This window comes from Lytechinus variegatus, chromosome 11 (assembly GCF_018143015.1).
Source record: "Lytechinus variegatus isolate NC3 chromosome 11, Lvar_3.0, whole genome shotgun sequence".
NCBI classification, from domain to species: domain Eukaryota; kingdom Metazoa; phylum Echinodermata; class Echinoidea; order Temnopleuroida; family Toxopneustidae; genus Lytechinus; species Lytechinus variegatus.
In genome coordinates this window covers 16,266,475-16,293,382 of record NC_054750.1, presented here as the reverse complement: position 1 = coordinate 16,293,382, position 26,908 = coordinate 16,266,475, and the positions used below count along the sequence as shown (strand labels likewise).

Genomic DNA, 26,908 nt, shown 5'->3' with positions numbered 1-26,908 from the left:
TTTAATAAAAGTGCACGAATATTCAAAATGGCGATGTCTATCAATTTTACTTCCGACACTATCGCAGTATCGTCTGCCGTACATTGCGCGAATGCCATTCATTATAAAGGTCAAAGTTTAAATGGATATTTACATCCGGTGGTCGTTCCACGTGCAGCTAGTTGGGACAAAAGTCACAAAACTGCCTGTACACTGTACTTCCCAATTTTTCTCATATTTTTAGAGGGGACACCGAGATTCTATGTTGAATTAATACCGAGAGGCAGATGGATCGATCAGAGCTCCGTAAGCAAGTCTAATTCAGAGCTCAAACTGTCAGAGTTGTCCGGATCCAGGCAGCGCGGCGGTAGCTGATGTGATGTTGCTGCCTGTTGAAGCTGAAGCCCACCCGTGCAACAGTCGTAGAGGAATTGCCCGCTAGTTCAGCGTGAGTTTGGGCCTGGACTCTGGAAATGCATATGGGCGTCTTCTGAATTAAAGGGATCGTTTAACTTTGTGAGCAACCGATTTAAAAAAATCTCAAAGTAAGATGAAATATGTTTATGAGTATATGTATTTGTGTCTAAAAACACTGGAAATCGTCTTTATTTGTGATGAAAAGTTGTAAGTTGGTGATAAAATATGATTATATTTTCAACCGTCTACTAGACGAAATTTTGAAATTCGTAATTCAGAATTAAATGTGAGTCTCCCTCTGCGTTGAGATCGTACCTTTTCCTCAAGAGAAATGTCAATCAACGTCACGGGTTTTCTATAGCGCGCGCTCGCTGTTGTGCTTGCTGGTTAGCTGTGCAGACGTGGCCGCGGCCGTCCTGCACCGTAGGCCGGGGCGGGCCCGGGCGCACATGCATGGTCAAACCGTAAACATTACATTCAGCGCCACGGAACCCACGTATCACTTCTCACTGCACTGCTTCTTCGATCTGCATTACTTACATTGTCATTTTACTGCCTTAATTGCCGGTTCAAACGGTAGTCGAAGTATGGACCAGGAGGTGAAAGTTCGCTTGAAAAGAAGAAAAACAGACTCTGAAAAAAAGGCGATGAGGAGAGAGCGCAACAAAAGATACGGTCAGAAAACATTTCAGGTTCCAGTTGAACTCACGAAGGAGCTTAGGAGAATCGGCGAAGTGGAAGGGTTGTCATCCGACAGGGACGTTCTATCCCATCTCGTATCTATGTAAGTAACGTTTGATTGTTGGGTCAAATTCATGAGAGTGAAATGAATCTAAATGTTAGATCTAACGTTAGAATACCAAGATGTGTGTCCGGACACAGGCATGACAGGTTGTGTCCAGACGATCAATTTTATCATGTTTATCGTTAGAAACTAATTTGGAAAAAAATACAAGCGATGTATCGTCAATTTTTAGTAGGATGGGCATGATGGGGGGGGGGGGTCGGGTGTCCGGACATTTTATATTTTTGAAGCCGCCTTTTTTGTCCTTGGATTACACTAAAATACGAATTAAATAGTTGTAATCATCTTCTCTATAATCTTAGATTTCCAGACATTTTGTACTAAAAATTGACAAGACTTCCCTTGGATAATTTTTTGAAATGATTTTATGAAATTGAGCGTCTGGACACGCAACCTGTCCAGACATACAACTGGGTATACAAATTGTTAGGAAATACTAGAAAAAAATGCAAGATGATGATTATAACTATTGAATTCATATTTTTAGTGTAATCTGAGAGTGAGACAATGAAGAAGGCTTCAAAATTATATGATGGTGGGCCCCAAGTCTGCGCACCTAACAATTTGAGTTAAGATTTAACATGAATTTCTTCTTATTTCACGAAATCTTTCAGTTAATAATGTTCCTTATATTATTATGAGTAAGTGTACCAAATTTCTAATTAAAAAATGAAAGAAAATGTAGGATTTTCTTGAAAAAGCCTCGGGCAGTCATTTTCAGATTGAAAAAAAATTGGTACCCCATGTCTGCGCACTCATTCACTTTGCACACGATTCGGGGATTTTGTTGAGAAAGGCCGCATTTTGAGGCCGTCACATGAAATGCCCTGAATTCATTATTTTTCCATCATTTTGAGTCAGATTTTTTTATGAATACCTGTCTTTGTATTGCATGGTAAAGTTCGTGCTCGTTGCGTATCTTCTATTACTAGAATCGCGCAGATACGCGGGTGCGCAGACTTGGGAGACCGCGCAGACATGGGGGAACTGACCATAAAGTGTCAGGACACCCGACCCCCATCCAAATATATTCAAGACAAAATTAATCCACATTCACCATTAGCATGGTTAGTTGTGGAAATAACGTTAGGATCTACAGTCCATACCGATTATCGGTACTCATATTTTAGTTTAGGCCAGGCTCACAGCAAAACCCAGTGTTTACACAACTTCACAAGTTGGTGTTTTAGGCCTTTTTTGCCTACTGCAAAACTGCGGGGTCTGACCGGGCCATGGCTTTATTTTAAGCATCAGTGTTCCACCCAACGTACCTCTGGCAAAGTTTGTGCAGGCTCCATTCCACTTCACTGCTGCTACACTATGCTCCACCTACCCAAACTTCTAGACTGGACTCTCTGATATGATATTCCAGGTGACAAAGGTGGGGATTTATGGGGGGGGGAATATAAAATTCATGCAATTAGTTTTACTTGTTTTTTAAGATTGTGATGTTACATCACAATCTTAAAAAAACAAGTAAAACTAATATTCTTACTTTACACAAAGTTTCCTTTCTTTTCTATGCTTTTATCAGTCCCCAAATTGGTAATTTAGAACCAACTTGAAGTTCCTCACACATATAAATAATTTGCTGCTGATTTCGAAACATCGCATGCGGATGCGATATGCGCAAGGTACTACATGTAGGTCTGGTCGACCGAACTTGGAAGTTTTTAAATCGGCAGCGAATTATTTATATGTGTGAAAAACTTCATGTTGGCTCTAAACACCGATGTAAGACTGTTAGAAGCATGGAAAAGAAGTGACAATATGTGTAAAGTAAGAATATTAGTTATACCTGTTTTTGAAGATCTTGATGTTGCATGAATTTTATATTCCCCCATAAAATCCCACCTTTGTCACTCGAAATATCAGATCGAGTTCACGGTCTCGAAGTTTGGGTAGGTGGAGCGTAGTGTAGCGGTGGTGAAGTGGCTTGGACGTTGTTCCGATGAACTCTGTTGGCTCTACTCACCAAATGCAGAGACCAAAGTTGTAGCTCGATCTGTACAGGGACTCAATGGCCATAAGTTTATGTACGGATAAAACAGGGAAGTGAAGTTTTGGGACAGTCAAAGTAAGTCACTGTTTTTCCCCTACCAAGTGTAATTTTATTTGTTTTGGTGCATTCCAGGCCACAATGGAATGTTAATCCTTATTGGTACACTTATTTTTATATAGTCTATGAAAATAAAGACAAAAAATCGATGAGCCCCATCGGGGGGGGGGGGGGGTGCATAAATGTCAACCCCCTAATGGTCACTGCACGTTTGTGTACGAGGAGAAATAGAAAAAAAATCTGAAAGAACTCCTCAAAATAGATGGCTACATTGTACCAGTTGTCTATAGGTGTTGAGCTGTCATTGTGACCTGGTCATCTGGAGTCATCAAAACTCAGAATGGATTTGGATTGTGATTAGAATAAGATCTACATGTACTAGAAGAAGCCTAATGTCTAATCAACATTCTGTTTTTGATTTTTTTTTTTTTTTTTAGTTTTTGAACTTTGTTTGTTTTTAATTTTGTTTTTGAACTCTGTTTTAGAGTTCCAGCACCAGAAGCAGTCAAAGTCAATAGTCACCCAACAGTAGCATTGATACCCCAAGTCCGTGCAGTCGCCTTTCTCCTGTGTACACACGTAGCTGTAGGGCGTAGAATGCACAATTCTAGTATTTAGTAAAGGAAGATGTCCATTGAATACAAACTTTGCACATGGGTTGCGCAGAGACCATGGACCATTTTTTATGTTCGATCTGAAAATGACTTGCCAGGATTTTCCCCAAGAAAATCTTAGATTCTAGAAAACAGATTCTCTTATTTCTTTACCTACATGTACATGTACATGTACATGAAGCAAGCATGCCTAGGGATAACATCACGTGTAATTCGTATTGTGAACGCAGACTTGTAATTCCTTATGATCAAAGATGGTGATCTTACTTCAGGGAACAGGGTTTTCATAGTCTTACATGTATTTTATTGGTTCATTTTTCCAATATCTACATGTATTATTATGAAGGCTTATCTAATGATCTAGAGTAGAGCACAAATTTTAAAGGGCAAGATGTTGATTTGATTAAATAGAGAAAAATCAAGCTAGCATAACTCTGAAAATTTCATAAAAATTGGATGTAAAATACGAAAATTATGGCATTTTAAAGCTTCTCTTTTTTTCACAAAACAGTGTTATGCACAACTACTGTAAGTGACATGCTAATGATTCGGTCAATGATATCTATCACTCAAGATTTTCTTTTGTTTTTTTATTGTTTGAATTATCTGATTTTTTTTTTTTTTACAAATTTGTATTTGACAATACGCACAACTTGATTTATCTAATTACACATGTTCAGGGAGGAATAAATCGTTGTTTCACTTGACAATAATGAGAAAATTTGAATATTTCATATAATGAAATAGAAAAGAAATAGTGGATGATGTCATCAGTCCCCTCATTTGCATATTTACCAGGATGTGCATGTAGCAAAACTTAAAGGTGTCATTACTTTCTTATTTTACATCCGATTTGATGAAATTTTCAGTGTTCTGCCTGCTTGATTTTTCTTCCAATTCAAATCAACTTTTTATTGGGATGGATTTGTCCTTTAATAAGATTTTCTCTACACATAAGAATATACATTTAAAGGGGTGGTCCAGGCTGAAAGTATTACCGTAATAGCTTAATAAATAGAGTAGAATTCACTGAGCAAAAAAGAAGTGACTTTATGTAATAACATACGAAAACGGAAAGTGGAGATGTGACATCCGCTCGCCTAATGAATATTCATGACGACTGTTTTCACAAAATACTGCTAAACTTTAAACTTCAATAACTTTATTATTTGTTATCCGATTTTGATGAGATTTTCAGCGTTTTGCTCAGTGAGTTCTACTTTGTGTATTAAGCTATAAATATTTTCAGCCTGGACCACCCCTTTAAGATAGGCCTACATTAGTCAATAAAAAGTTTTTATAACATTTGTGCGCTTTTACAATGTAGTAATGTAACGAAAATGTCAATCCCGGGATGTAGATCTAGAATCTGCTACCGTTACCGTACTTGACATTTTGTGTAGAATTTTATGTAAGGCTAATCAAACATTCTATTCAGAAGTGGACATTTCTGAATTACATTTTTACATGATAGCCCCCCCCCCCCCCCGACAGTCACAACTTATCCCTGATGAGCCACAAGTGGCCCGCGCCCCTTTGAACTTGAAGACTTTTTTATGCATGTCAATTTTCATTATTTTTTCTGGTACAAAATCCTTTATTTGTGGTTGAAGACCTTTTTTTTTTTTGGCTTGTCCAATTTTTTTCTGGTTGTGGTTGCAGACCTTTTTTTTGGCTTGTCAATTTTTTATGACAGACAATTTTGTCCCCACTTTGGAAAATCTTAGGTATGCAACTGATTTGTCGTGTGTATTGTGTTTTGAATCGTGCATCAAAAATAAGAAGTGACGTTTATTTTCAAGAATGGTACATGCAGAAGCTGCCCTAAGTTTCCACAGTACCTATTGCAGCTCATGTAGACATGTAATTCACAAAAATGTTCACAATTGCTACATATTATAGTGCATGAATATTTTTTTCAAATCTCAGTTGAAATGGAAAACCTTCGAAATACCTTGTTTTAATACTAGTAAACTTTCTCTTCAACAATCACAGTTATTGTGCCCAATAGATCTGTATTTTAAATCATTTGTTACACTTTCCAGGTACAACAAGGTACAAGAAGAGCAGTCCCGAAATTCAGAAGAGTGAGTAAAAAATGTTTTTAGACTTTTTTTTGGTGAAATATTTCACAAGTTATAGGAACATTCTCTCTTGTTCTTCATTTTTATCATCTTTATTATCATCTTTGTGTTTTCCTTCAACTTTTGCTTCTTCCTTTTTTTCTTGATTGTTTAGCTAATCTGGCCCAAAGGACCAGATGAGTTTATGCCATGGCGTGGCATTTGTTGTCTGTTGTCCGTCCACATTTTCAAAATGCTTCTTTGTCATTTCAAGTCTGATTTAAATTCTATTTGCTTATATTTTAGCACTAAGTGGAGGATTCAAAACTTGCACACAGAATTATGAAACTCCTTAATTACCGTATGCTAATATATGCTCAGTTTTCAAAATTTGCAATCAATGTTTCTCCTTTATCTTTTGACAGATTCTGATTTTTTTTTGCTTCCATGTTTTAGAATCTTCATGAAGTTTACCGAACTTCTACACAGAATTTAGAAATTTAGACTAAAAACTGTTGTGCTGATTTATGCGAAATAAATGTTTGCACACTTTTCAAAATTCATGTTCCTTAGTTTATTGACTGATTTCGATTATCTTCTTTCATCTGGGAGAGCTGCATGAGGTTCACAAAACTTTGATACAAAGTATTAAAATGTTTACTAGAAAGAAATTTATGCTAATTTATGCAATATGTATTCATAATCACACAAAGAAATACTTTTATTTGTTGATTTTTTTCACTATCTGGTATAGCTTCTTTAGGGTTACCAGACTTTGACACTAAATTTTGACTAGAAAATGATGCAAATTTATGCAAAATTTATTCATAAAAAATGTTTTTTCTTTCATATGTTGATCAATGTTTGTTATGTTTTCTTGGTACTTGTGTGATAGCTGTAGGTTGGGAAAAAACCCTCTACACATAATTTAGGAACTCATCAGATATGCCATGAATTTATGCATGTTTTCTTTTTTACTTTCCCATCCCTTGTTCCAATGATATTGGAAAATGGCACTTGTTTGGAAAATCATGGATTCACCCTGTTGATGATTATTTAGTTTGGCCTAAAAGAGGCTTTAAGACATGTGCAATTGTATCCTTTCTGCTCAACATTCCTGCTTAGGTGTGTGTAATGTAAATTGCTGTACATAAGTACAGTCATGAGTACAGTTTGCTCAAAAGTAAATAAATCCCACCAGAAAATGCACTCCTTCATGCTGAGTTTTGAAATTCGACAATGCTACAATGTTCAGGGAAACAAGCTTAATTGAATATAATATTTCATCACCTGACTTCACAATTAAATATCTTACAAGAACTTAAATGTACGGTATTCTGGTTGGGTTCATTAACTTTTGAGCACCATGGTATGTTAACATCAACTTCAATCCATCTATTTGTCTGCATTCTCTGAATTGTGTTTCATAATACTGTTTGTTTTTCATACAGAAATCTTGATGTTACAACTCCTCGTCATAAAGAAGTCGGCACTCCATTGTCCGCAAAGAGGTTAGATGAAATGTTGTCAAATGATTTACACACACCCCGTTTCATTTCCTAGTGTGTACATGTACTTGTTAGATGATTACAGTATAACTTTAATCCCATGGTTCCAGGGATGTTACATTAGGTGCATTATCTGATGTGTACATGTACATTGAGGAACATTGCTTTTTTAACTTTGATTTGTTCACCCATTCTGAATTAGGTTTTCTTTATTAATGTTTCTGGAAGTACAGTATGGTCTTACTAAACTGTACCGACAGTCAAAGTTGGAGGAAATCTGCAGTTTTGTGGTGAGAAGTATTTACAGAGTACAGCTGTGAATGTGATGACGATAATTAGACTTATATTTCGCGTCAAATCCACTCTGTAGAGTGCTCAAGGCGATTTTTAGGAAATTATAAATGAAATTAAGAAGAATTTAACAGAAATGTTTTGAGGTAATATGTGAAAGTTTCACTATGAAATATATTACTAAGTTTTGATGCCCATGTGAAATTACTTTGAAGTGTATTCCAATGAATTTAAGTGATATCAGAGATTACAATGCCAATAGCAGTTACATGTATACATGTGGAACCAAGCTACTGTAATTTCTTGTGAAGGAGGTATATATAAGGAAAATGAGCTTGTCATGGCCAAAAAGACAATTTTGTTCACAATGAGACTTCTAGTCTTTATGTGAAAAGGGAAATCAACTTTCTAATATTAAAGTGAAGTATTTTTAAATTTCTTCATTCTTTCTCTTGTGAATAGATTTTTACCAACATTGACAATTACATGATAGCTTTTATTCCCCCCATTTTTCCCAACAGCATTCCATTCTTCAACTCCCCACTAGTACCCAGAATGGAACAGTGAGTATGAGCTATTTAGAATTATTAATACATGTAAATTTGCTGCACTGGATCAATTTTTTGCTTTTGAAAAGTTTTCAAGGAGGCTAGAAAACAGGTTCTTTATGGTTGGGATTGTTGCCTCGATTACTCGATTTTCTACTCATGTATACAGTATTCCTGCCATTTGTAGCCCGTTATTCAATATTTATTGTGTTCAGACAGAAGAAATTAACTAACAAGTAATTGTTTCATAGAGTTGCATGAGATAATTTGAAATGTCATGCTTTCTTTGTTTTTTTTAAGGGGGGTGCAAACAACCACTCGTTTGCTACTCTGCCAATAATAAAATTGCCTGAAATATTGGAATGAGTGTGGGCTTGTCCATGCTCATGCAGGCAATAGTCTGTTGCTTCTTTCATATTTGTAAAGCAAAGACAAGTCCAAACATGGGGGTGGCAAGACTTGCATACATGTATATCTGCACAGTTTTGCATATTGACATTTCATTATCTACCTGGAGGCCATTTCAGAAAGCTGTTCTTAAAGGACAATTCCACCGCAACAAAAACTTGATTTCAATAAAAAGAGAAAAATTCAACAAGCATAACACTGAAAATTTCATCAAAAGCGGATGTTAAATAAGAAAGTTATGGCATTTAAAATTTCACTTCATTTCACAAAACAGTTATATGCATATCGCGGTCGGTATGCAAATGAGGAACTGATGACATCATTCACTATTTCTTTTGTAATTTATTATATGAAATAAGAAATATTTTCATTTTCTCGTCATTGTCATGTGAAATGAAGTTTCATTCCTACCTGATTACGTGGAATTCCATTATTTTAACATTTTGTGCTTCAGGCAAGGAGGTCCTAATTGTCAAATTCATAAAAAAATGAATATTGTATAATGCAAACAATAAAAAAACAAAAGAAATAGTGAGTGAGTGACATCATCGACTCTCATTTGGATGTAACTGGCTCGTTCATATAACTATTTTGTTAAAAACAAGCGAAACTTTTAAATGCCATAACTTTCTTATTTCACATTCGATTTTGATGAAATTTTCAGCATTGTGCTTGTCTGATTTTTCTCTATTGATTCAAATCAACATATTTCTGAGGTGGACTTGACCTTTAAGTCAAGAGCGACTTTATGAACAACTGGTGATCCTTTCTTACGTGCTTAACCATCGCTTATGGTGTATACCATTTACTAAAATAAAGGATCACCAGTCCTTATTATCTTACAAACAGCTTTATGAAACACCTACCTTATCATATTTGCTATTTTGCATGCATGTCAGCCTTTTGCCTTACTGAACTTGTTAATGCCCCCTTGTCTCTTTATTTCCCCAGGAGAACACAACGCATTCCAGAGTCACAGTCAGACAGGTGAATGATGGAAAAAAAATTATATTGCGTGCTTGGATGTACATGTATGTGCTAAACTTAAAGGGCAAAGTCACAAATTCAAACTTCCACAATACTGCAAATTATCATCTAAATATGCTGTAAAGTGAAAAAAATATGAAATTTTGAGGTTTCCCCACATATAAAAAGGAATGTCATTTGCACCTCATAGGTAATATGCCAAGAAGAGAGTTGATGAATTCATGCACGCACTATATTTTTATTCAATTGAATGATGTGTATAATATGTTATTTTTTGTCAATTTCTAATTGCGGTACTCTTAATTGCATCATGTACATGCAACAAAGCCAATTGCACGTATTCATGGAGTATTAAAAACCTATGTAGCATTAACATGAGGAAAAAAATAAATAATTTCACATAATAAATTACAATAGAAATAATGAATGGGGGACATCACTGACAAGGCTTTCCATTTACTGTTTTGAGAAAGTAAGCAAAACACTGGAATGTCATACCTTTCTTATTTTGCATCATAATTGGATTGAATTTAATCTGACAATCTCTGGAATTTTTTTGTTGGTTCCTGCATCGAACCAAAAACAATGGTCATATCGATCTATTTCTGCACTCAAATTGACTGTTTTCGTGCATTTTTTCCATACAATTCCTGATCAGTGCCTCACCAAAGAAAGTGTAGATATTTAATGTGAATCTTCTTATGTCAATTTGGATTTACCCCTTTACATAATGTTCCCTTCTTTGATCTCCTGTTCTAGGTCTGGAACATCAATATCCGGGATAGAAGAAATGAGCATGAGTGACATGGAGCCAATAGCAGAGTTGGAAAGTCCACAAAATCAAGATAGGTACTGTGTGATTACTATCAACATTTGTTTGTTCAAATCCCTCTTTCATCCATATTAACATATTGACCCTAGTTATAATACCAAATTTGTGTATGTATTATTGTTTACAAATTATTTATTATGCCTAAAGGCATTATTTTTCTGTCTGTCTGTTTGTTTTTCATTTTTTCCATTGTCAAGAACATTTAAAGGATCAACTTGTACCGGTACTCTGATTATGAATGCAAATTGGGGCGACAATGATCTGCCATTTTATTGATAACTCTTTAAAATTTGGATCATAATCGGATAAGATTTATTGCTTTCAAGCTGTAAGGTAAAAGTTCACAGATTATTATTCACCCCAAGATGTTTTCTCATACACTAGTGATTAACTTCAGGTCGGATATGCATATAGACATGTTGATAATCTGACAGTCTTGTGTTCCTCAACTGTAAGGGGTAATATTACAAATATCATTTTCGTTTGGAAAATGACTTGCGGTAGCTAAAGAGGCAGTTAAAAGACCGACTTGCTCGTGACGTGTAATGGAAATGGCAAAAAGGTTATATTTAATCGGTATTTGAAAAGTGTAGAGGTAGAATCTGTAATATATTTCTAGCCAGGCAGAATAAAGGCACGCACATTGACTAGGTACAGTTCAGAATTCATTCTTTTTAACGACATATTGCAAAATGTTTAATATAGATATTTTTTGTGACTCTATCCTTTTCTGACTAGACCTAAGTTTCCTGATGAAATGACAGATCAAGAGAGTATGCAGAACCATGAACAATCTGAGTAAGTTCAATTTGTTTTTAAGGCTTTTTTTTCAATTTGCATATTCAATGTTGGGCTGCAACATACATTGGCACTTCTGAAGCAGTTGGCAGCATTTGGACAAGTTTGTCATTCATGGCAGATATCTATAGGTGATTTTTCTTTTTTAGAAGTAAAAACTGTATCAAAAGCGAACAAGGTGTGGGGATCTCATGATGCATCAAATACTAGATGGGTCAAAGGTTAAGTTAAAAAGAGAGAAGAGGAAAGGGGAAAGATAACAAAGAGGGGAATTGACAATGAAAAATACTTCACATTTGTTCACTACCTTGTGTTGGAGTTCCTATCTTCATCAGTGGGGTAATATTGCAGCAAACATGTATATGTTCTGTGTGCCTTATCAGCCAGATTTCATAGGCCAGTAGAGGGAGAATAAATTACATACATATAATTTTCATTTACATAATTGTGCCTCCCTTTCACCCTTTGTATCCTCCATAGAAATGATTTTGAAGCCATAGAAGAGGGGGATTTCATTTACCCACTTGATACAGAGTCGGAAGAGGAAGATGTAGAGCTCTGGCATCCATCTTACTATCAAGAGAGGTATGTGTCAATTTATACTTCCCTTTTAAAAAATGGAAAGAAAATATGTACATTCATATGCTTCACTCTGTTTAACAAGGAAATGACATGAACATTTTGTCTACTTATACACTGTTTTTCATTTCATTACGTTGCCCATTTATGTACTGGCTGTATGAACTATTGTTGATGTTGTGCGATACTCCAAAATTACTGTTTTTGGTATATTATACCAGTAATTGTAAGAAAGGAACAAGCATAGAAATGATTGGATGTTTGCATATTTTCTTAATTTTGCAGTTTATTGTTCTTTTCTCTTATGCAGAGCCATTGCCAAGACCCTGCCACGCATAGATGTGGAGGAGGAGGTTTTTGGCATTGAGAGTGAAGCAGAGGAGGAGGAGGAGGAGGAGCGTGAAACAAGAACTGTATCCGGCCTCCACAAAACCCTGTTGACCGGGCAGGAGGCAGAGAAAGCGAGATTGTTTCTGGCTTCAGAGGGAGCTCTTAAGGCACTTGCAATAGAGGCCAGGAAAATGTGCAAAGTGTGCGAGGAGCCTAATCAGGTGACCGTTAATCCATCGGGCACATCAGGGCACATTGAGTGGGTAAGTGTAGTATAAAGGTTTGCCTTTCACATTTCCTTTTCCCCTTCTTGTGGTTTTATTTTTCAGTAGTCAAAATAAATTAACAAAAATGGGTACATGATCCATGAAAGTTAAATGCTGATTTTCATGTACGCTACAACCTCATTGCTCCCTAAGTGATAAGAAACAACTTTGTCAAAGAAGATGATTTCCTCTTCCCTCTTTTTTTTGTGTTTTTTAGAACTAAAAATAGAAAATTTATTTGGTCTCTGGGACACTTTATACTGTTCTACTCTGTATGACTATGTGAGTGTAAATATTTTTTATTTTGTTAAAAGGGATTATTTGGACTTTCCTTCCACAGACTTGCAGCAATGGTCACAAGGATAAATTTTGCATACAGGAGATGATAAATAGAACCCATGTAGGGGATGTCAAATTAGCCACCTCCATAGTTGTATCAGGGAACAATTTCCTGAAAGTTCGGCACATGTTGGAGGTGATGGGCCTGCATCCTATCTCCAGCAGGCTCTTCCACTCAATGCAGAGCCACTACATTTTCCCAGAAGTGGAGGACACCTTCAATAACTATTTGAGTGAGAAGGGCAATGAACTGAAGGAGAAACATGTAGTGGTGTGTGGTGAGTAAACATTTATTTCAATATTGACTGATTATTATTTTTGTTGTGAAGAGGAAGAAACTGTCCACTTGGAAGGAAAATCAAAGTTGTATTATTTGTCCTTTCTCTTTTTACAGCTGAGATATCAACAACACAATTTTCTGCAGTCATCTTCATTGAAAACCTTTTTTCTTTTCTCTTTCATGTAGGTGATGCGAGGAATGACTCGCCTGGATTTAGTGCGCAGTACTGCACGTACACGCTTTTGGAGGAGGAGACGAAGGACATTGTCCATGTGGAGTTCATGGACAAGCGGGAGGCAGGGGACAAGAGTCCAAACATGGAGCCTCTTGCTCTGGAGCGTGCTTTGGAGGCTGTAAAGGCGAAAGGTGTCAGCCTCTCGGAGCTTGTGACGGATGCTCACAGCACAATTGCTGCAATGATCAGTAAGCATATATTTCACCCAAAGCAGCTTAACTGTACAGTTAAAAAATGTAATGAATTATTATAGCAATGATTAGTGTTACTGCTAACGACAATACTAAACTGAAAAAAAAAGGAAACCAAAACTTTTTTAGCAGTAAAATAGTCAAAGTAGTCCTTACAATTTTGCATATTTTTATCCCCAAAACAGAATACAAAAATTTTGCATATTTTTTGGTGAGTAAACATTTATTTCAATATTGACTCATATTGCATATTTTTTATCCCCTAAACAGAATACAAAAATTAACATTTTCTAAACCCCATTTTTATACAGAGAGGGATTACCCAGAACTGAGGCACAGTTGGGATATATGGCATGGTGCAAAAAATCTTGCCAAGAAGTTAACCAAGGTATGTTTCTCAAATGCTTCATGAAGAGTTATTGCCTACCAGTGAATAAGAATTAATTATGAATGAAATTACTGTCATGTCTTTGTAATGAGATGTTCAAAAAGAGGAGAGAAGGAATAAAATGGAAAAAATAAACAAAGTTCATTAGTAAGTGACTGGTTATAACAGAGGTTTTGATGATGAAGAGGGGAGATAGGAGGGAGAAAGAGTATTTTGAGAAACTTTCATTTTAATTCCGATTGCTTTTTAATCTAGGCCGCAAGTACAGCAAAGACAAAACCACTCAGGTATTGGGTGAAACGCCTTGTGAATCACTTCTGGCATTGTGCTGAGACATGCGAGGGCAAGGTAGACCTATTTTACGTAAGTAACCTAGCTATGTATTTTATTCTTTTTAACTGTATTCATTCTTACACATTTGTATGTTGCTTAAAGTGATTGGTTAACATTGGTTTGACTTTTAAAAAATCTGAGCTAGAAGGTCACACTTGTCACCCGTGTCTATGATATGTTACAAAATTCAACAAGCATAACACTGAAAATTTCATCAAAATCGGATGTAAAATAAGAAAGTTTTGGCATTTTAAAGTTTCGCTTATTTTCAACAAAATAGTTATATGAACGAGCCAGTTACATCCAAAAGAGAGAATTGATGACATCACTCACTATTTCTTTTGTATTTTATTATATGAAATATTTTAATTTTCTCGTCATTGTCATGTGAAATGAACTTTCATTCCTCCCGGAACACGTGGAATTCCATTATTTTAACATTTTGTGCTTTTGTCCCAATCATCAAATTCGTAAAAATTGAAATATTGTATGATTCAAACAATAAAAAACAAAAGAAATAGTGAGAGACGTCATCGACTCTCTCATTTGGATGTAACTGGCTCGTTCATATAACTATTTTGTTGAAAATAAGCGAAACTTTGAAATGTCATAACTTTTCTTATTTTACATCTGATTTTGATGAAATTTTCAGCATTGTGCTTGTCTGATTTTTCTCTATTGATTTAAATAAACATTTTTTCTGAGGTGGACTTGACCTTTAAGTGGTTCAAAAATTGAAATATGAAGTGACCGGAAACACCATCTTAATTTCATCCCATACACCTATGTGTACTATTCAGGCATCTATAAGACGGCCATTTACAAAATTGGGCTTTGCCTTGTAGTTTTAGCTTTTCATTCCCAATAATGATTGTTGTCAGGGTTTATTAGTTCTAATACATGCACTTGTACACATGCTTCTTCTTGGTTTGAGAAATTTTTAAATCAGCTGCTCACAAAGTTAAACAATACCTTTAAGTTTTGAATTCACATTTATTGTGTGATTGAAATGCTGCTGACCTGTTAAAAATTTGTTATGTGCTACTAGTATTTCCAATTATTTGGTCCCCCCCATGCAGATACATACTGTACATGTCCAATTAACAGATTAAATCACAGTAAAATGAAAGTCTTCATTTTGATGTACTTTGAATGAATACCGTAATGATTTTGGTGTATTTTTTTTCAGAGCAAGTGGCGAGGAATAGTGCATCATGTTTGTAACAAGCATGAGTGGCTGTTGACTGAAGGCCTCGGGGGAGAGCCACGATGTGAGCATGGCGATATCGAAGAAAGGGAGGAGTGGCTCCTGCCAGGTTCACCGCCCCACAAGGCTCTTGTCCGATTAGTGATGGACAAGAAGTTCTTGAATACTCTGGTGAAATTTGTGAACTTCAGGTAAGTTTATGCGTGTTGTCAAAGTTGTTTTTACTTTTAGAAGTGATGCAAATGAGGTCATGAGGATTTGTAACTTTGCAACTGATTGAAAAATTAAATACCAGTTATGACACATTTAGTGTTCAGAGGTACAGTAAAATGTAAACTAATCTTGGTCACTTTTAAACCCCTTTTCTGATTTATGTGGGAGAATTTTTAGTATTAGAATTTATTCAAAGCTTTGCTCTAGGTTCACAACAAAAAGGTAAATAGTGAGGGAGTTTTAACCATTAGCTTATGCCTGATTCAGCAATATGTACTATTAAAGGGCTAATAAATATGCCCTTGGCTGAATTAAAAATTGGAAATGTAAAGGGAGAGTTAGCCTCATGATTGTGAAGTAGAAATACACAATAAAATGTCATTTTGATAAATTGAAAAAATGTATAGAGTACATTCAATATATCAGAAAAATCAAAATTTGTGCATGCTATAAAAATATGACGATGGAAAACCATTTCAGAGGAAATCAACTTCAAAGCTTGCTATAACTTTCACATTAAGTTCCCCAGCCGTAAAACATTCATTCCTCGAAAAATACATGGTTGGAAAGACCAAGACAATTACTTGACAGTGGTAGCCTTATTTTTTTACACAAAAGCAAGGATCAGAGAAAGTATCGCAAAAGAGCTAAATGCTCGTGATTTTGGTTTGAGCGGTTTAGATTTCCGCCGTACAAAAACGCCATAGGGAATTCAACAACCCTGACCGCGATTTTCAATGGCCGCGGTCAGTCAATACGTCATATCTTTTTTCATGTGCAAAATCAATGCAGTGCAGGTGGCCGATACGACAGTGTGGCTGACCGCGTGCATTGAAATCGCCGTTAGTCAAAATGTTGTATCGCTCTGTTGTGGTGCATGTTTCCAATGGGATTTTCGCATTTTGTTTTAAAAATGTATGGCATCCCTGTGAAAATCCTCCCATATCTCAGAAAATAAAATAAATTGCTGCCTAGAAATGTAGTTATGAATAGAACTTGTTCTTTTTTCTGCAAAAATCTAAAAAAAAACAATTTTTTTTACCAAAATTGACTGATAGGACGGTTCAGGTGACCGCCGATTATATTAGGTAACATATTGAGCAGATGCTGGCATGTGAAGTCTTAAAATAACTTGATCTTAAAAAAAAATCTTTTTATACACCACATTTTTGTCAGAGTGAACTACCCTTTCAATGAAATCATGTGAAAGTGAAAATAAGATTAAATAGAGAACTGATAGTCAAGATTCAATTTTTTTCTGTTTGTTTTGCACTACAGACATACAGGAGAGCTAGAGGTACTACATAACCATATTCTGATGTATTGTTCGAAGAGATATTCATTTGGGTAAGAAATTGTTACTTGTTATTTCTATGACACACATGTTATTAAATAATTTAATAAAAAAATTGATTTATATACCTCTGCCAGAGGCATTAGGTTTTTTGTTTTCCATTCTGTTTTCATACATCCCGGGATAGCCTAAAGCTGCTGAAAGGGGTTACTATTCAATGTTCAAGTAGACATCTAGGGGTCAGATGATATGAGGTCATGTCCATCCTTTTTTGTGTGTGCAACTTGTTGTCATTTTCATTTTTTTATGTCTGCAACAAGTTTCAGGATGATAAGGTCATCTAGAGGTCAAAAGATCATATTGTGTTTGTAATTATTTGCGAAACTTTATCCGTGAACCACCTTTTTTTTAAACGTTTGGTTCATTTTCATAACTGTCATTTGAGATCATGAAGGCATATTGAAGGTGTAGTGGTCAGGTTTAAGTTCAGGGTTCAAGGTTAAAGGTCCTGTTGTAATATTCCATTGTGTGCATTTGAATACTTAAAAAATGTATATGAACTTCCAATTCATGATTTTTTTTGGAGGGGGGTCCATCTCACAGATGAAGAAATCTCTCATAAAAAGATAAAAATACAGAAATTCAATAACATTTTTGTTAACTTGATACACTATCATTGAAAACAAGAGGAATGAAAATGACAAACATGGAATTATTAATATTTAGCTTAACAGTTTTTTGTTCGTCTGTTCAGTTATGCAGCATACAGGGCCCGCAATCTTCTCGCTATGATAGATTATCAAGAACACAAGGACAGACCGCTAGCACTAAAGGAGAATGGAGATCCAAAGTAAGTTCATGCAATAGATAATCCATTTGACACGCTGTCAATCGCTTCTCATTTCTGCATAACAGTTACTCTTTTATTCAAGGACAAGTCCACCCTAACCTTTAGCTGATTTGAATAAAAAGATAAAAATCCAACAAGCACGATAATGAAAATTTCATCAAAATCGGACGTAAAATTGAGTTATGACATTTTAAATTTTCGCGTAATTTCACACAGCAATTATATGTACAACCTGGTCAGTATGCAAATGAGACTGATGATGTTACCCACTCACTATTTCTTTTGTATTTCATTATATGAAATCATGCAGTATTCTAATTTTGTCATTGTCAACCGAAACAAAGAATAATTCTTCGCAGAACATGTGAAATTAGCATTGTTTCAATACTTTATGGTTCAGTCAAGTTGAACCTTATTTTCAAATCTGTAAAAAATTAAATATTGTATAATTCAAACAATAAAAAACAATATTAATAGTGAGTGATGGACATCATCGCCTTTTCATTTTAATGGCACTGAGATGTGCATGTATCTATTTTGTGAAAAAATAAGCGACACTTTAAAATCTCATGATTTTCATATCTTACATCTGATTTTGATAAAATATTTAGTACTTTGCTCGTTAGATTTTTCTCTTTTTATTCAAATCATTCATCTGGGATGGACTTAACCTTAAAAAATAAAGATAGAAGAACCAAACCACCGCAAAATAACAAAGAAGTTTGATATTCAACATCCACATCCCTTGATTGGCCACTGTTTTTATTACAACCTGAAAAGACCTTGACATTTTCTTTCATCACGAATCGGCTTTGCAACAATGAAAAGACGGAACAACAATATCTGACAATCCAAAAGATGTTTGTTTTTATTGGAAGGTCATGTAAAAAGCACACTATATAAAATTATGTTCCACAATGTCCTGACTGCACAACACATCGCAGCAAAATTGTTTAAAATTTTTCTTTTGAAGACGTGTGAACTTTTCAGATCAGATTTGCAGCGTAAGTGTATAGCAACATATCACTAAACATAGGTATGAAGACAAAAATATCCTGGTATTTCATGGGTTCGCTATACAAAATTTCTTCTACTACTGGCTCATGTGTGTGATATTGTATGTATCATGAAATCTACACATGCATATTGCCATCATTACTAATCCCGTGCAAAATTACTTGTACAATATTTTTTTCATTATACACCCAAGACATTCTTCAACAAATATTAACAAAAATGCTTATACGTTTTGTTTGTTTTTTCTGTATTATCCAAAAGATTGCGAGCTAAATGGTCCAAGCATGCAAGTGACTGGGTGACCATCAAGGTCCGAACTGCTAAGAAGTACACTTATATGCCAGGGATGGTGAGTCGCATCCTAGAACGGAGATGCCGAGATGATCAACCTCTGCATCGGCCAGCAGTAATGCTTCCAAATGACCCAAGGCAGATCCGTAGAAGTCTGGCACCACTTCCAAGGCCACCGATGGAAAACCTCCTTGAGAAAAAAAAGAGCAGGTTTAATTAGAATGAGAACTGTCTGAAAAGGCAACAAAAATGAGGAGGGACAGATTCTTATCGTAGAAATATCATCTGCATTGAAAAGTTCATAGTTTTAACATAAAGTTGTAAGGAGATACATGTCAGAGATTGCAAAACTACTAGTTGTGTGAAGTATTCTGAAACATTTCAAGAAGATTTTGAAGAACTGGAGTCCTCAACTTTTAATTTGCATTTATTGGATGTGAAAATTCATTCTGCATTTTGCCATATGTTACACTTTTTTTGTTAAAGAAGAAATTTCTTCTCTGCTTTTTGTTGATAAGTGTTGACAGTGCTAATTTATATACAATTATTTTAACTTACACAAGAATGCATGATGGAAACCTGTGTAGTGGTCATTGGGATCTGGGTAGCGAGATCTTGTACGGCTCACAACACAACTTGGAATAACAACCCTATTCCCAGCACCGAGACGTCCATGCTGCCACAAAGTATATGACCGATAGACTTGCCACCTGATCCGGTTGTGCTCTGCACCAGGTGCCTGATTGTCATCTTCTAGATTGTGAGCTTCACGGGCACCTCGTCTCTGAAGGTTGACCACAAAAGGGTCTAGAATTGCTGCAAAGTGCTGCATAATTGAGACAAGAAGGCAAAAATTAACTGGATTATCTGTTATTGAAATTTGTGTTGTGATACCTGAAGGTACAAAAAGTATGTCAAACCATGCAATACTGTAATGCCACATGTTTGGCTGTAATATGTACGCTCTCACATTCTTCCAGAAATTGAGAAATACATTGATTCAAATGCACAAATATTTATTGTCGAAGTGATTTGCATGCTTATTATCGCACCATGTTGTAAGGTGTTTAGTTATTAAGTGGATATTTTATGGCCCTTTCCATCAAAGTTCGTATCAAGGGCATTATGCTTTAGGATGTCTGTCTTGTTTTCTCTTTTGCAATCATTTGATGTATTACCTTCAACTTGGATCCTATATGCATAACTGGTTTTGTGGATAAACTTGAGTAATATATTGCTGATAATTGTATATAAATTGTATATAACATGTATATAAAGGTGGCTAACTCAAATTTTGGACAAATCAAGATCATATATCCCAGAGGTCATTATCGACCTAAAAATATACTCACAATAATTAAGGAGCCGTTTCAAGAACATTTAAATTGAATCATGTGTGCATATAGCAATGTCAATCATCTGATTACTTATGGGGGACAAAAAGTCAAAGATCACAGATATCATTGGCATGAATGCTGCTGGAATGCATTGTATCCTATTATCATATTGTCCTGAAAATAATGGCAAAAAATGTATGTTATCCTATGGCTTTATGAGCAGAAATGTTCATTTTATCTAACATGCGATAGAAAATTTTCCATTATCAGGCATCAATGGTCATTAAATTTGACAAAAGAGGTGATTTTTCTTCATCGATTCCCTCCCACCTTTGAACGACTGCTTTTATTCATATGAAAACAAGCCCTTCACTATTTGAGTATTCATATGTCATTGCCCTTTTTCAATTTTGTAACATAATAATTCCATGAGTATGCTGAACATAACAAAAGGGAAATTGGGATGCGGCATCATCAGCCCATTCATTGCAGATTTATGATGACGTGGATATAAATATTATACCAAAGCTATGCAAAACTTGAAAATTCCATAACTTATCATGAATTTGTTATTCATTTAATTTTGGTAAATTTTTTAATGTTATGGTTGTCTATTTTCCGATACCTATTAGAATCATACTTTATTTCTTGCCTAGAGTCTTTTTGGGCTAATGTGATTATATTGATAGGAGAATTCATCTGTGGTATTGTTGGGGGAGACGTAAATGTATTGAAAAGGAACATAAATTATGTGTAATTTCACGTAAGAAGTATGTATCCGCACCTCTGTAAGTGAAATACAATTTACTGGCTGGAGCCCACAGCACACCATCTCAACATCTCGCCGCATTGGCCTACAATTTGTGCAGACGCACCATCCCGGCAACAAATTTTCAGGTGGTTGTGGTTGCTGCTCTGGTTCAGGGGGTGCTCTCATGAGATCAAGCAGCATACCACTATTACGCTCAGCTACACTGAGCATTAACTGCTGAATTTCTTCCAAGGTAAAGTTGAGAATAAGCTCCTTGACAATAAAAGATAGAGAAAAGGAAAATGCTTACATTTTGATGAACCATTTGTTGTCTCACATAACAACTTGATACAATGGAAGATGTGAATGTGATCTGAGTACATGTGCTTGTCACTTTGTTTTAGATGATGTAAGGAAAAGTATGGAAAATAGTCATAACAATATTAGAAATCATTGTAAATTAATAACACTCGTTAAATAACTCGTTATAGCAGTAATGAGGAAAAAAAAAGCAAAATGAAAAAGGTATTGAGAGAGGACAAGTGAGAGAAAGAGGGGTTGGGTAGAGGAAAAGGGGGCATGTGATGATTATGCTAATTTAACTTAATTTGTATTAACCACGGGCGGCGGAACCGGGTAGGGGTTGCCCCCCCCCTCAAAAAAGAAAATAGAAATCTGAGCGGGAAAAAATGCCCCTTCGAAAATGAAAGTCCTTTTTTAAGGATATACTGAAATATATAGTATTACCCTTTTTTTATAACATACCCTTTTTGAGGTGAACAATACATTAAAGGTTTCATAGAAAATCACAATTTGGGGGGCTTGTGCTTGAATCAATTATTCATCCTGGCATGGTTTCAAAAATGCTTTAATTTTGGGGGGGGGTTGGAATATTTGGCTCACGTTTTGTTCTCGCATCAATTATTGTTTGTAAGGTATTCATTCTGTTCCTGGCTACAATAATGCTCTGAATGTCCAATTTCAGGTTAGAATGTCAGAAATTTTGAGCTCGTGTTTCGCACTCACATCATTCAATTGGTGCAATTCATGAGTCACTAAATGTAGTGCTTAAAAAGTTCTGGTCATGTATATAATACGTTAGATGCGTATCTAAAACTGCCCAGAATATTTAGTTTTCATGTCTTGCTACATGAAATGTCAAGAGCTTGAGCTTGCAACATCTCACCAGAATGCCAGTTTAACAGTAATTAGCGCCATGATTGACCCCCCCCCCCCGATAATTATAACTCCATACCAGTGATTTTTTGTTCGAAACGGCTCTCGCGGAAAAAAAACCCATAAAGACGAAATAAGCCTATCCTATCAATCAGAAATTTAAAAAGAATATGCTTTGCTCAAACTAATTACAAAAGAACACCCATTTTCTTCACGCAGACAATCTCAAGGTAAGAAATCCGTTTCCACCAAAATACAAATTTTTGCATGTAAGTCCATTTTGGGGCTTTGGCACCCCCCCAAAAAATATAAATGAAATAAAGGACAATACGTTCTGCCACCCCTCACAGCAATAACTTGTACGTGTTTGTACCTTGTTAAATATATTTGATCGAGAGTAACCAATAATTAAATATATTTTTAAAATGCATACACTTACCCGCAGTTCTTGGAGTCGCTCTTCACGACGTTCAACGATATGTGTTTGGACTTGGCGACCGAATATACCTGTCTGTCGAGCAATCGGCCTGCTCCGAGATGTTTGTCCAGAGCTCGATCCTCCGGCTCCAGCATCGCGATTGATCCCCCGACCGCGTCCTCTGGACCTTGGTCCTTGGCCTCTCACTCGATTCGAACCACGTCCGCGACCTCGTCCGCGACCTCGTCCGCGCCCTCGTCCGCGCCCCCGTTGTACTGCCACTGATGACTCAGCGCCAGTACTAGTAGGAGGCCCACTAGATGCATCCAACCACTCTCCCTGATCAAGTTGCTGTCCTGGAGACGACTGTCAAAAATGGAGAAATGCACGCTGTATTACTTGTTCATTTGTCAATAATGAATTCGCCTCAGAATCATGATTGATAAATCCTACCATTATTTTTACCAATCGATATCTGGACATGAAATTACTACTAAATTTTTGGCCTTATGGCCAGGTTCGACAATTAGGTTTTCCTTATTACTCGAGAGAGATTTACTGTAATTTCGACAAATTGAATTGGGGAAAATATCGATTCCACACATAGAATGTTCTCCGGGGGGGGGGTGGAGGCTTCAAAACTGTTCAATGGAGAAAGAAAGTCAGGGATCAGCGGCGATCGAAGCGAGTTGCTTTTCCGATGATAAACATTTGACATATTTGCATACCAAAATAGGGGGCTGGCTGCAAAAAGATTTCGTTACACTCTGGGAAAGGTAAAAAGATTTCCATAAAAGAAATTTACATTACCATACGTTCAGGGGCATATGCCTTTAGAAAATAACCCCCGATTCCCAGGACCATTATGATTGTTTCATTGCTCTGGTAATTATAGGGGCATTCCCCCCAATAAGCTAACGTTCTGCGAGTGTAAAAAAAACTATACTATTATCCCCATGCACGAATACGTAGATCGTCGCAATATTGACACCACCCCCCCCCAGTTCTGACCTAAATTTCAGATATTTTATATGAGAAAATGATAAAAAAACAGTGATATAATCATTTAGTTTCATCCAGTCACTCATAAAATTATTTATTTCCTTCCCGGCACATCAAGTTCCCTTGCATTAGTGCATCCCGTCTCCCGGTATTGCATGCATTGGGGCATGCATGTAACTGCCACCGTGCACCTCGCCCAGCCACCCGGGTGTGTAGATCTATGCAGGCCATTCGAGGTTTTCCCCGGTCCCCTGCACTCCCACTGCACTTTACAGGACAGATCGCGAAACCGTCAAAATCAACGTACCCCCCCCCCCCCTCCCCCGCTGACGCGATGTCTGTAAATTGCAGTGGTGCGTATATGGAGGGGATCTGGAGAGATGACTATTGTTCGCTGTACTGGTTAGTCTTTACATTCAAAGACCCTGTTCTTCAAACAGCCCTGTCGATCTAAAGTTCCTGATGGAAGGACATCAGATTTGCAACACATTTGATTCGTAATGTGGAAATCAATTACCACCCCCGGCCCCTGTCTACTATAGTTTCTAACGAAGCAACGTGAGCGAAAATCCGACACAACGAGGACCTTGCATGGGTAGCTGGTCATAATGATCTGACTGAAATTTGTTGGTCCATGCAAAAACAAGTTGAGTTGGTGGGGGGGGGGGTGGACATAAATCATCATACAATAATTGCATTTGAGTAGTGAAAAACTACCCAAAGTATTATGGTAGGTATATGCATGGGATGGTATATTTGCATCGACCATCCCATCCTTTCATTTAGCAACAAGACAGCATAACCATCTAAAAATTATAAAATATGCAGACTCACCGACTGGTCTCCGGGTTGGAAGTAATGTTGTAGATATGGATTTATCTCCTCATCACTTGAAGATGAATCCATAATTCAGCACCAGATGAAATGAATGATAGCCAGAATAGAATGTAGGGCATATGAGGACAAGGGATGTCTGTATGTCGAGAGGGTAGTATGGCTCCCCCAATCATGATGCCCCCAATGTACATCCCATGAACTCAGGGTTCAGGGTATGCAAATTACTTTTTATTACGTAAGACTCTTCCTGTCGCTCCTGATCCTGGAATCCCAACGCACTTCGATTTTTTTCTCACAACATTACGGACCTGAGTGGTAGGCCGTATGGAGCTTCAAACAAGCACAAGCTTGAGATTCAAACAATCACAAACTTTTTGATATTTGGAAGTCGGCTACATGGTGTCCTTTATAATATAGACCTTAATTTTCGGGAGCGTTTCATCAACATTTTTGTCCGACAAGTTGTCAGGTCTGACATCTTTCCCTGATGTTGATTGGCTGGAAGGCACTGTTCCTATGGTAACTGTCGGATAAAATGGGACTTGTCGGATAAAACGCCTGACAAGTCCTTTCATGAAACGCTCCCCAGGTTGGAAACAATTCATGTGTCTATTGAAAACAATCATGATTACTGCCTGTTCACAATCCTCCCCTGCAACATTCACCTGTGAACTTCCCAAATACAACCAACATAGGGATATCGAGTTTATTTATTCTCGATATGAAATAAATGTATGAAGAATAATTGTGAATAAAAAATACATAAATAACAATTACATTCTGAGACTTTCTTGTGATTCCGTTTATTCCCAGCACTTTTTTTCCATTCCCTTTGTTAGTCTGCAAATTTTCTCATACGCCACAAAGTAAACGAATCGTAGAAACAATTGAAAGAATAAGGAAATGGGGAAGCAGAAAAACGAAAAGCGCATAGAATTAAAACAGTGATGGCAAATTTGATGAATCAATCAGAATATATATTTAAAAAAAATAATTCGAAGTGACCAATATACTCGGATGAAAGTGCAATCCAGGGCCCCATTTTACGGATTGCTCCGGTCAATGTCGAGGATTTCCATCTCTGTCATAATTTTACTCACAAAAAACGTGTGAACAGTGAGACCACACTTTCAGGAAAATTGTGAAAGTTTTATTATCTAGATAACATGAGGAACTAAAACGCTTTTTAGATGATTGGGTTTGCTAGCTTTAATAATTGTAGTTGATTTGCTCAATCATAGCTCTTTGCCCCACCCCCAGGGGGGAGGGGAAGGTTAATTACTTGCGAAATAAGGCATACGGGGATGTGCGGCAGGAATGGGTCACTTTATTTTTGGAAGGAATCCCTAAACATCCATCGGGTATGGTTATATGTTGGAAAATCCCTAAACATGGTCCCAATTTTTATAGCCTTTAACATGAGTCCTTATTCTCCTCAGAATCGGTGAGATATATCCTTTTTTTTTAAACAAATATTGGTAAATAAAAAAATGGGTACCTTTTAGCCAAAATGACCCGTAAATTAGGTATGGGTTTTGAACCTTCTGCCATACACAACGGTCCAAACCTAGTCTAAGTACCCCCTCCCCCGGGCCACGTGCTCTTTGTTGGACTCCCTTTGATGTTATACATGTATGAGGCGGGTCAGAACATAATTAAGGTCATATAAAATAATTAATATTTTCGAACAAACCCGCAAAGAAGTTATCTTGTTAGATTTTGGACAAATGCTTCCCAAATTGCAACGAAATAAAGAAAAGGGTAACTTTGACATATTGTTTTCTTTAATTCTCATGCTCTTCAGGTTGATGAATTGAATGACATTTTGGTGTGTTATAGCAAATCGACATTACAATTTGTGAAAAATTGTAATGGAGCAAGAAAGTTAAAGAAGATACTTTTCCCTATAACGTCCTCAGATCAGGGGCCGTAAAACGGTATTAAAAGTGAGGGGAGGGGGGGGGCTGACAATAAAAAAATAATCAAAATCATGCAGATGGTCAGTTTTACAGGATTTTTTTTAACATAGTTTGGGAAAAAAAGCTTGGGCCCCGCCCCCTCCCTTCCGCGGCCCTTGTATACGTTCTCCGTTTTTATTGAAGGGGTGGATCCAGGGCGGGTTGTTATAGCGGCCTCCAACTCTTCATGTCAGTGCATTTGATCCCTCGGTTCGAAAAGATAAAGTGAATTCAGTACGAAAGATTGATCTCCACAGTCCCCGATAAAAGATATTGTAGACTTCACTGGCATGACGGGGTTCGTGCG

General features: G+C 36.6%; 2 protein-coding genes across 3 annotated transcripts; one reads left to right on the top strand and one right to left on the bottom strand.

Annotated features, from left to right (window-relative positions):
- The first annotated feature begins 478 nt into the window (after window positions 1-478).
- Window positions 479-19,347, top strand: LOC121423620. The gene is made up of 17 exons (XM_041619008.1): window positions 479-1,180; window positions 5,920-5,961; window positions 7,389-7,448; window positions 8,258-8,299; window positions 9,644-9,679; window positions 10,439-10,528; window positions 11,250-11,309; window positions 11,790-11,894; window positions 12,199-12,481; window positions 12,825-13,101; window positions 13,290-13,526; window positions 13,841-13,917; window positions 14,173-14,280; window positions 15,440-15,648; window positions 16,949-17,017; window positions 17,719-17,814; window positions 19,093-19,347. Exons 1-17 carry the CDS (start codon window positions 846-848, stop codon window positions 19,340-19,342), a joined length of 2,376 nt encoding a protein of 791 aa, XP_041474942.1. The 5' UTR covers window positions 479-845; the 3' UTR covers window positions 19,343-19,347.
- LOC121423621 lies at window positions 19,220-24,942 on the bottom strand. 2 transcript variants are annotated; one of them, XM_041619010.1, is made up of 5 exons: window positions 24,641-24,942; window positions 22,826-23,170; window positions 21,244-21,483; window positions 19,681-19,948; window positions 19,220-19,312 (listed from the first exon to the last, which is right to left on the bottom strand). In XM_041619010.1, coding segments are annotated over exons 1-5 (927 nt in total). In that variant the 5' UTR covers window positions 24,713-24,942; the 3' UTR covers window positions 19,220-19,310. The 2 variants fall into 2 exon arrangements, with proteins under 2 accessions (XP_041474944.1, XP_041474943.1); XM_041619009.1 differs by lacking the exon at window positions 19,220-19,312 and having other exon boundaries at window positions 19,667-19,948.
- Between the last annotated feature and the right edge of the window lie 1,966 nt (window positions 24,943-26,908).

What these genes read in the sequence shown, in the direction of transcription:
- LOC121423620 (XM_041619008.1), top strand. Translation starts at nt 846, where the DNA reads ATGCATGGTCAAACCGTAAACATTACATTCAGCGCCACGGAACCCACG. An exon ending in CAGTCCCGAAATTCAGAAGA is followed by an intron (nt 5,962 to 7,388) that starts GTGAGTAAAAAA and finishes TTTTTCATACAG; the next exon opens with AAATCTTGATGTTACAACTC. An exon ending in AGTCCACAAAATCAAGATAG is followed by an intron (nt 10,529 to 11,249) that starts GTACTGTGTGAT and finishes TTTTCTGACTAG; the next exon opens with ACCTAAGTTTCCTGATGAAA.
- LOC121423621 (XM_041619009.1), bottom strand. Translation starts at nt 24,712, where the DNA reads ATGGATTCATCTTCAAGTGATGAGGAGATAAATCCATATCTACAACAT. An exon ending in AGCGACTCCAAGAACTGCGG is followed by an intron (nt 21,484 to 22,825) that starts GTAAGTGTATGC and finishes TTTATTGTCAAG; the next exon opens with GAGCTTATTCTCAACTTTAC. An exon ending in ATTGTATTTCACTTACAGAG is followed by an intron (nt 19,949 to 21,243) that starts GTGCGGATACAT and finishes TCAATTATGCAG; the next exon opens with CACTTTGCAGCAATTCTAGA.